This window comes from Neovison vison, chromosome 7, assembly GCF_020171115.1.
Source record: "Neovison vison isolate M4711 chromosome 7, ASM_NN_V1, whole genome shotgun sequence".
In the NCBI taxonomy this organism is placed as follows: domain Eukaryota; kingdom Metazoa; phylum Chordata; class Mammalia; order Carnivora; family Mustelidae; genus Neogale; species Neogale vison.
Genome location: NC_058097.1, coordinates 59,413,813 through 59,424,156, shown reverse-complemented (window position 1 = coordinate 59,424,156; position 10,344 = coordinate 59,413,813). Strand labels below are relative to the sequence as shown.

The 10,344-nt window shown below is 53.7% G+C and overlaps 1 protein-coding gene across 1 annotated transcript; it reads left to right on the top strand.

The window, feature by feature from the left end:
* Positions 1–4,701: 4,701 nt before the first annotated feature.
* LOC122912156 (galanin like peptide) lies at positions 4,702–9,438 on the top strand. Its single transcript, XM_044257562.1, has 6 exons — positions 4,702–4,716; positions 5,645–5,767; positions 6,927–6,975; positions 7,487–7,567; positions 8,087–8,164; positions 9,378–9,438. Exons 2-6 carry the CDS (start codon positions 5,684–5,686, stop codon positions 9,413–9,415), a joined length of 330 nt encoding a protein of 109 aa, XP_044113497.1. The 5' UTR covers positions 4,702–4,716; positions 5,645–5,683; the 3' UTR covers positions 9,416–9,438.
* Positions 9,439–10,344: the final 906 nt, after the last annotated feature.

Below are 10,344 nucleotides of genomic sequence, written 5' to 3'. Positions count from 1 at the left end.
TTGCTCACTCTCTTTCTCTCTCTCTAAAATGAATTTGGAAAAGAAGGATTAATCAGCTATGTGTAGGAATATTTATGTTCTGCAATGCTTATTGCCTGCTTCCTAGGATTGAATGCATGATAGTGGGGTGGTAAGGGGTGCCAGGCAAAAACCCAGCCAGTGTGTGGTAGAAGCTTCCCCCGGTGACCTGGGACATGTGTGATTCCAGGGCATGTTACTTCAACTCTCAGAACCTACATTTCCCCTCTAAAATGAGATCCTGTAGTACCCATTTTATAGGGCCGTTTCTCAGATTAAATGATCCATATAAAGATACCAGCACAGTCCCTGGCATGGAGTGAAAGTCGGATGCAGAAGCTGTCCCTTTTATCATCCATTTAGCATTGCTCTGCAGACGTTTGTTCCATTCCCTGAACTCTGAGGAGGAGTATCAATCTGATCTTAGATGCAAATATCCTCTCTGGCCCTCTGTGTCTCTGTCTGCCTTATCTGTCCATCCATCCATCCACCCCTGTAGGTATCTAACTATGTAGCTACCTGGCCATAGCTCCCCTGTCTGAGTGTTCCCTAAGTAGCAGGCACTGTTCTAAAGACTTCAAATATATTTTTTGAAGATTTTATGTATTTATTTGACAGACATAGATTACAAGTAGGCAGAGAGAGGGGGAAGTAGGCTCTCTGCTGAGCAGAGAGCCCGATGAGGGGCTTGATCCCAGGACCCTGAGATCATGACCTGAGCAGAAAGCAGAGGCTTAACCCACTGAGCCACCCAGACACCCCCTAAGGACTGTAATATTAAGGCACTTAATCGCAAAACTCTGTGAGGCAGTTACATTTAAGGCCCTGTATTGTTACTTAGCTAGATAACTTTCAATTATTTTTCATATCTATCTTTCTACTTACCTATACCTATCTTTCTATTATATCTATCAATTATCTCTATCATCTGTCAATCATCTTCCATCCATCCTTCTATTATACTTATCTATCAATTATCTCTACTATCTATCATTTCCATTCTCTATTCTTTCTCAACTCTGTCTCTCAGTTTACAGCCTCGTCCTTTAGACACAAATATGTTATTAGTTGGGGGCAGGCTGAATCGTCCTCCCTCATTTCTTCAAGTACTTGGTGGAAAACAGATGGGGTGGGCAAATGTTTCCTTTGGATGCTAATGGGTGTTCCCAGGAGAAGCAGAATGAGTGTGGAGAGTGCGGGCGGGGAAAACCGCTCCCTGCATTTGCTCTCTTTCAAGCACCTGCAGCTTGTCATCACCAAAGCCCGCATTCTGCCCCCTTCAGATAAGAGCCCGGGGGACAAGCTGCCTTTGGCACCTAACCCACGCGGGGACAACTGGGGACAGAAGGGCGGAAGAGGGAGGTGTGGTCTCTCAGGAAACGGTCAGTGCAAGTTCTAGAAATTGGCTCACCTAGCCTCATTCAAGACACTTTCTGATTTCTCTTTCAATTTCTTCTCTGCCCCGCTGGCTGCTGTCTCATTTCCACGTGTTGGCGAACTCTCCATTTCATCTAGTTCCACGCGCTCGCGGTTGGGGAAGACACCGGGTTGTGCCGGATCCTGTGTTCTGCAGACCCGCTGTACCACAGCCTTGCCCTGTCAGGACTCGTTAAGGGGACAGATGTCATGTCACGTGTTCTTACACACACACACACACACATACAAAAGGACTCAGGAGACTCTGGGAGGTGCTGGGTAATTCTGTTACCTGGAATTTGGTGATGGCACTACGGGCGATTGCCTGCGTTCCAACTCATCTGAACACGCAGACCTTTGTACATCTGGTACACCCCCACGAAGCTGTTCTTTGACCCTCCAGCGCAAGGTGGTTTAGTGACACTCTGCTTAGTAGGAGCAGATAGTTGGAAGTGCGGGAACAGGATGAGCTTTCAGATCTGTGCGACTCCATGGCTCAGGGTTACCCCGTCTTCCCATCCTGCTTTCTGTGCTTCAGTGTTGGTCCTGTGTTTCGCTCCCTCTCCTGGTGGCGTGGCAGTGGCGTGGCGACAATGCATGTCTATCCAGAGATGCGCTTCCAGAAACTCAAAAGATTGAAGGAACTACACCTGCGTCGTCTCAAAGTATCTCCCCAAAGACATCAATAACAGAGGGACAAAATTAACTTTGCTGTGTGGACATCTGGCCAATGTCCCCTTAATCAGGCAGTAAGTTGACCCCATGGAGAGCGGGAAGAGCTGATGTGCTGAGTCCCTGGGATGGGACGCACGGAGGACAAGGATGGAATTTATACGCCACCACGCTGATCAATTCTATGGCTTTCCTGCCCAACGCGTGTAGCCCACATCTGATCACGAGAAAGTCTCAGACACCCAGAAGGAGAAGCGTGCCACAGAGCAGCTCACCGGTCCTCTCATAAAAATGCCAAGGAAAACGTCAAGGTTGCAAAACAGAAGATAGAGACAATCTTCTAGTTGTAAAGGACACTGAAGAGGCATCGAGTGGGGGTGTTTCTTTGGGGTTTTTGTTTTGTTTTGTTTCGCTATAAAAGGACAATTGCTATTGGGACAGTGGGTGAAATTTTAAGGTCTGTGGTTTATGAGGATGGTCTTCATGTTACACTGGTGATAATCTTAACTGTGCTCACATTAGAGACTGCCCTCGGTTTTAGGAAGAATTTAGGGGCGAGGGGGTGTAAAGTTTGCAACTTACTCTGGAACAGTTCTCGAATGTTTGTATATATGTCTGTGCAGAGGAGAGAGGTGGGTGTGAGATCAGGACATCCAGTGCAGAAATGTAAACGTTGAGAGAATCTGAGTACTGGGGAACTATTTGGACAATTTTCCTTTAAGTCTAAAATGACAGCAAGATAAAAAGTTTTAAAAGGAAGAACATTTTTTTCCCCCAGAAGCCCCAACAAATATCTTTCCTGCTCTCAGTGACCAGAATAATTGGGTCTTCAGCACACTGGCTTGTGGACAGCATGTTCAGGCTCTCGAAACCTACCTTTGGAAGGAGGAAGGGTGAACTTTCTCAGTCTCTTGCCATCCCCGCCGGGGCAGGAGTGGATGGGTGTCCCCATGACACTGGAACACATACAAGAACTCTGGCTGAAACATGGCAAAAACCCAGCAGTCTTCACCATAGGACCAAGTAAACACGGGACGGGAACTGCAGTGTGCACTAGGGAAGGGGTCTTCATGTCCACGCTCCGAACTACGAAGAGCCACGCGGGCTCAAGACAGACAATGGGCTCAGCCACAGAAATGCAAAGAAAGAGGCATTTCTTGCACACATTTTGGTGGGGGGCCATGTGGTTGGGTTCCCTTCATTTACTTTTCCAGAACGGGTTAAGTAAGAAAGCGAGGGCTGGTGATGCTCTCTGCTCTGACTCTTCAGCGGTCTCCAGGTAACCACCTCTGGGCTTCCAGCCTCGTCTGCCCGTCTGCCCGTCCCTCCATCCCCGCAAGCACCACCCCTCATCCTTCACAATCTTTCCCAGCAAAGCCATTTACATCTTCCTGTCACTTTCCGCCTCCCTTCTCCTCAGAGGAGAAATGACGGATGCCCGGAAATGAAGGTGGGAGCAGGCAAGGATCCTCGTGGTCCCGTGTCTTGCTCTCACTCGACCCCTGTCCCAGGGCTTTTGTTCTATAATTGAGATGAGACAGCTCCCTTCCGCGGGGGTGGGGGAGAGATGTGGCGATGGCATGAAGGTACAGTGAGCCCCGGGCTCTGCCTGGTAGAGATGGGGACTGCCCCCCCGCCTGGTGAGGACCAGGACTTTTAGGAAGCAAAGTGCAGGCATACAAGCCCCTCCTTGATTCTGGGGTTCCTTCCTCTGGAAAACTGCTCATCCCCGGGGCCAAGAGGGAGAGAAACAAAGACACAGATCAATTAAAAACCAGAAACAGTGGGAGATCACACACACACACACAGGGTTTTGTCCACCCCACGGATTCTGACTGAGTGCCAGGCGCTGTTCCAGGCACTCTGGCATGGTTTTGCAGCCTCAGGACTCTGGACGTCTGGGGCTGGACTGTTCTTTGGGGGCAACGTCCCTGACCTCCTCCCCCTGGAGGCCAGAAGCGCTCCCAAGTCGTGATGCGCCAAGATGTCTTCGGGCGTGGCCACACGTTCCCAGAGGAGTAGAGCCGCTCTGGGGGAGCACCTCTGGGCTCATGAGGATCGAGAAGCCTCGCTGCCCCTCGCTGAGCCCGTTCCGGGGAGGGGGAGATGCCCGGCAAACTAGGAAACACCCGAGCAGGTGCGTCGTGCAGGACGGAAGCAAGGGACGCAGCAAGAGCCCTGAAGGTGCGCAGAGACCAGAGAACCCAGCATTGCAGGGCCAGAGAGGAAGGGGCACAGACTGAAGCGGGGTCCCAAAGAGACTTGGGCTGGGTCCCAAAGAGGGGGCGCGGAAAGGCAGGAGGAAGGGCAACTGGTGCATCTCAGAGCTGAGTGCCTGCAGGGGAAATGGAGGTGAAACAGAGAAACCTTTCCCCTCCGGCAGCGTCCTCGTCCTGACCCCACAGGCCAGCTCACAAAAGCCCTTCCGTGCACAAAGCCTCACGAGCACCTCCACCCTTGGCACGCTCTCCCATCGTCCCCCTGATTGCGCACACCCACCCTCCCTCCCTCCGCGCTTCCCGCCTCACCTCCTCCTCCTCGGGAGGCATAAAAGCCACAGTCAGGCACTGGGCCTCCAGAAAGCCCAGGAAAGCAGCGGACTCCAGTGAGGTGAGAGCAGGGCAGAGTGGGGAAGGTGAGCAAGGGGGAGGGGTCACCCGGAGAATCGGGACATGCTGATGGGGAAGGCAAGGCAGGCATGGGCCAAAGGACAGCGAGGGGCAAATGTGCCTGCGAACCTTGAGCCTGCGTCTCCGGTGCGCCCGGGTTCCTGGGGATTTGTGTTTTGCCTGTGCGGTGTCCTGTCGCTTACCCACTTCCTTCATGGCTGTCCCTCAACCAGCGCTGTCGCTTTGCTTAGATAGACGTGTTCCAGAGTGGAGCGCCACAAAATCGGCCATGAACTCACAAGTGTCTTTTACTTTTCCACCACGTATTTGAGGCAGGAGGACCCAGGCGTTAGTCTCTGTTCTGCACTAGAATATGGTGCACGTTACAGTTTGTTACAGGTCAGACAGAGGAAGATGGATCCTGCGTGATCTCACTCCGGGGTGGAATCTGGAAACAGCAGCCACTCAGGGAACGAGATCGGAGGGGGAGTTGAGCAGAGGCAGGGCTGGCCCAGCACCCGGCTGTGAGATGCTAGCATGCTGGGGACGCTAGGGATGGCCTGGTGGCTGTAGGGGACACTGCCATGTGTCTTTACAAGCTGCCTAGGAAGAGTAGATCCTACAAGCCCTCAGTGCGATGAGAAAGGAGCTTTCGTCATAACTAGACGAGGTGACCGATGTTACCCCGACTTACCTAGGAGACCCTTTCCCTATATCCATGGTAAGTCATTGTGCCCAGACAGTCACAAGGGGATGTTTGCCGGTTGCGGCTATGCTTACAGCTGTGTCGACGGCGCGGGACTCTGGGCTGCGCGCGTGTGTCTGGATTCGTCCCGAGTGTGTGTTCACTGCTTCCTGTTCCTCTGTAGAGCAGTTACACCTAATGACACTAAAAACACATGAACACCCTCACCACCCTCTCTTGGCAGCATCCCGTAGCTCCCAGCGCCTACCCTGCCGGCCCTCCGATGGCTCCCCCTGTCCGTCTGGTCCTGCTTCTTGCCGTCCTGCTCAGCCTGGTGGAGACTCCTGCCTCTGTGCCTGTCCGCCAGGTGAGACCTCCTGGCTTCCTCCCCACCTGCGGCGCGCCCAGTCCCTGCCCTCCTAGAAGAGCTTTCTGATGGTCCTGGCTGAGCCAGGAGCGATGGGTTGTGGGGCGCCTTGGCCCCATGTCGGGGTGCGGGCGGGCATGGGGTGGGACACCAGACATGGGGGTCGGGATGCAAAAATGCCTGAAGGATAAGATCAGCGTTGCCATGGTACAAAAAGATGCCTTTGGTGAGCTCCTGGTCATTCTACGCTGTTTGGTCACCAAGGACTGGGCCGTGCCCCTAGGGTGTCTGCCAAGCCCTGGTTGATGCCGCTGGCCGCAGGCCCACATTCAGGGAGCCCCAGCTGGGAGCGTGGGCTGTGGAGACTCGGCCGAATTTGGTTCCATTACTTTTTAGCTGCATGACTCCTGGCAACTTGCCCAATTAATCTCTCTGTCCCTCCGAGTTCTTTGTAAAATCACAGAGCCACAAGGGTTAACTGAGCTGCCCCGGGCCAGGTGCGTTAGCTGACTCATTACCAGACCCTGAACATCCGGGCTGGGCACTCAGGCCGCCCCAGGTTTGGGTCCAGCTACCTGCCTTGGTGTCAGGGTTCTCTGCAGGCCCTGTAAGTTTCTTGGAGCTTGTTGGGACCAGAGCAGGGGCCAGGCTGCCCCCAGGCCAGGACCTGACCCACCTGCAGGGTCGCATGCCCAGAAGGCATCCCCTCTAGGTTTTGTGGTCTACTGTTGCTGTCTTGAAAACTTTCATCGTGCTTGAGATGAGACCTTTCATCTAAGTCCTGCTTGGAAGGGGACGCTGGCACGTGGAAAACCCATGGTGCATATTAGCGGCTGTGGTGGTCAAGGGAACACAGCCATTTGCCTGAAGACGTCCGGCGCTATGGCTGGGTTTGCACCGTGTGTGTGTGTATGTGTGTGTGAGAGAGAGAGAGAGAGAGAGGTCTGCAACCACGTGTAAGGGGTTTTTAAAGCTCCCTCTTCATGCCAAGCTGCTACATTTCAGGAAGACTTCACTTTCCTCACTGGTGAAATGTGCATTAAGTGAACCCACTTGTCAGGCCCGTGGGAAAGTGGCAGCCGGCCCCGTGACCCAGGCCCATGGGGTGCTCACCGCCCTTCCCGCCTGCCTGAGTCTCCATCTCTGGATCTCTGTCCAGGGACGAAGAGGCTGGACCCTCAACAGCGTGGGCTACCTGCTGGGTCCCCGTGAGTGCGCCCGTTCCCAGTGCCAATGACACCCCCTGCGGCACAGGGGGGTCAGAACAACTCCTGGTGGAGGGGGACCAGGTGACACTCAGCCATCACTTCCTCCTCTTCTGGGCCCCTCTGTCCAGGGCTCCCCGTTTCCCCGAGGGCATTTTCACTGTGTGCTACCAAGGGACCATTAAAGACCTACATCTCCGTGATGCTCAGGGTGGGGACCACCGATGGTCCAAGGAAACCCAGGCCCCGGGGACCACGTAGCCAAGCAACGAGGACCTGGGGTTCGTGCCCAGACATAAGTGGGCTCGGCTTAGCAGTGGGTGATGCTGGGCAACAGATGCGAATCTCAGAGCCACAGCCTCCTCACCAGCCAGCTCGGAAGGCTGGCAGTCCCGCGGGTCTGGCAGCCGTGCTCCGCAAGGGGAACAGTGTGTGCGGGTTGCTGGATTCCCTGTGTTACTGCTGTCATGTCCCAGAGCACAGGCCCAGCTCTTCCCTCTCTTCCCCTGCCCAGTGCTCCACCTTCCCCAGAGCGCGGACCACGGCAGGAAGGAGAAGACAGCCCTGGAAGTCCTAGACCTGTGGAAGGCCCTTGGTAAGTGAGTGCGGGCTTCCTCTCCGCTTGCCACTGCTGCTCGGGGGAATTGGGGAAAGGCAATTCCCGGCCACAGGACATGTCTGAGACTCCCCCTCCTTCCCGTCCACATCTCGAGGGAAAGAATTGCGCAGAGGTGCAGACAGCAACCACCAGTGGTGCGCCAGGAATGCAGCCTTGGTCCTGACCCGAATCTTCCCACTGTTGCCACCTACCAGGCCACTGATCACGTCCAGGGTTGTGTGTCCCCTGGGCACTCACGAGTGCCCATCTCTCTGCTGTGGGCCATCCCCGTGTGGGATGATTAGCCGTTCCCTGGCCTCCACCCACTAGGTGACCTTAGCATCTTCGAGTTGTGACAATGACAGATGTCCTTGCATGTCACCAGATATTGGGGGAGGAGGACAGAATGACCCAGGATGAGAACCCCTAGGTGCCACAAATGCCAAGGGAACAAGGGAACTATGGCCACGGTGCATGGTACAAAGCACCGACCCTGCCATTCGGCTTCGTTCCCAGATGGGCTCCCCCATCCCCGCCCTCGGCAGGTCTCCAAGAAGAGCCTGAGGGAGAACTCTGCCAAACAAGAGACTGCAGGTGAGCATGGGAAATGTGGAGGACACAGACAGGAGCCGGGGACAGGAGCGTCCTCGCCCTCAAGGGCTGACTCAACGCCCATGCTGGCCTTGACGGCTCCTTTGCGCTCTACCCCTCCATCTTGCCCCCACCTCCAGGCCCAACACATGCTTCCCAGCCAGTCCCAGACGTTTCCCCACAACCTGGCACTGATGTGATGACCCCACTCCCAGACCTTAGCCTCCCGACTATCAGCCCCTCCGGCTTTAGCTGCAACACTGACCGCAGAGCCTCACTCCCAGCTCTGACCTCCGTCTTTATTTGCAGCCTTGGAACTCTCTCTGGACCCTGTGCCCGTCTCAACTCATACTCAAGCACGTTCTTCTTCTCCCATTCTCAATTCTGGCTTTCTTAGAACACCGGGTCCCCTCCACTCAGCTGATACCTTAGTCTAGAAAGTTCTGTTTCTAGAGCTTTGCACGGCGAGATCCTTTGTGTCATCCAGAAATCATTTAGCCGGCTCCTGCACTGCTACCCCTGACCATTTCCCTGACACGAACCTCCTGTTCCTCTGTTTTTATCATCCTGTCTGATTCTCATCCTGACGTCTGTCCGCAAGTGTGTCTTCTCTGCATCCTGGGCTCCGCTCATTGTCTGTCTGCTCCAGAGAATCCAAGCTCCGCGTGTTAGGGACCTTCTACGCCTGGCTCGCTGCCTACACACAGGGAATGATGCATAGTAGGTGTGTGGAAAACATGCTGAAGGCACGAATCGAACTATCCAAGGCAGGCTTCCCACCCAGCCGTGACCTCAGTCCGTTTCGCTCGCCTTCCTCCGGCTGCATCTTTACCCCAATTCCCTGTCCTTCAGTTTAACCCTGTTTTTGGAAACGAACACCAGGCTTTCATTCCAGCGCCACTAACCCATCTGGAAAGCACAGACTGGCCATCAGCCAGTGTTTGGATGTGACACACGCCAACCTTAGCTACCCTCCAGCTCTTGAAAATGCCCATCTCCACCACGTGCCTAAATGGGGTAGAAAAGGGAAATGTGTGGGTAGATGAAAAGGAAGGGAGGGAGAGCTAGAAGGAAAGAGAGAGAGAGAACGGGAAATGAAATTGAACATTGGACGAACCCAAGCTATCTTCCTCTCCGGTTTCATTCCCAGCCTAGGCTGGTTTGGATGGTGGTGGCGAGTTTAACCATTCCAAATTCGCCTCTTTCTCTCCCACAGATCTGGGCCAGTTCATTGAGAAAGCCCCCAGGTCCTAGAGATCTCCAGACCTCTACTCCGTGTCCTTCTATCCAGCTTCTCGTGAACCCCTCCCTGTCTCGCTCCCTCCACTGAGACTAAGATCCTGAAATTAAGTCCCTGAGTCTCACGCAGGAAATTTGGGGAGCGTTGGGAGACTTCTTAAAAGTCACCAGACCGTGGCAGGTTTCATTGATTTATCCTTGAATAAGTAGAAAGTGTTGTTAACAAACCCAAGAATGAAATCTGGGGCCATTTAGGAGAGTTGGGATAACGAGGGAGTGTTTCTGCCGTCTGTGCGAAGTAACTGCCTTCTTTTAGAACCATAACACGAGCGGACTAAAATGGTATGAATGTCCCATTTGCGTCTAAGCCTCTACGATGTCTGCTCAAAAAGATTCTGCCAAGTAGCGGGCTTGCCTTTCCTGGTTCCCCCACCCCCGCTGGGCATCCTCCAGCTCGAAAGGGGGAGGAGTACCCTGGAGCAGAGTGGAGAGAATAAAACATTTCTTTGCAAATGGTCCATGATTTCTTGTGTCAACACAGGAATTGGTGGCAGCGGCCAAGTTGCGGCTGAGAACATCAGCTGTGGGGTTTGGAGACTCTCTCCTGTTGGAGGTGGTGAACCTCGGATTCTCTCACGAGAAAGCCTCATGCAATTCCGGTTTCTGCCCTCTGTCTGTCTCTGGGTACCTGACCTACTCTCTGTTCATTAGTTCATTCGTTTTCAAACTTTTACATATTTTGAAGCTATGTTTTGTCCTCATATAAGTTTATACGTTTTGCAAATTTCTGGAGGGGTCTTTTTATCATCAAGTGATGGATTCCTTGGTCCCTGTTGATGCCTTTTGTATTTGGGCCGATCTATGGGGTCACATGTCTGGTGCCTTGATGACCGTGGGTAGGAGGCTGAGGTCAGCTGGGATGGTTGACCCAGAACCTGCATGGT

Coding starts and splice junctions, on each gene's coding strand:
- LOC122912156 (XM_044257562.1), top strand. CDS start 5,684: ATGGCTCCCCCTGTCCGTCTGGTCCTGCTTCTTGCCGTCCTGCTCAGC. Junction 5,768..6,926: donor CCTCTGTGCCTGTCCGCCAG/GTGAGACCTCCT, acceptor ATCTCTGTCCAG/GGACGAAGAGGCTGGACCCT. Junction 6,976..7,486: donor GGGCTACCTGCTGGGTCCCC/GTGAGTGCGCCC, acceptor TCCCCTGCCCAG/TGCTCCACCTTCCCCAGAGC.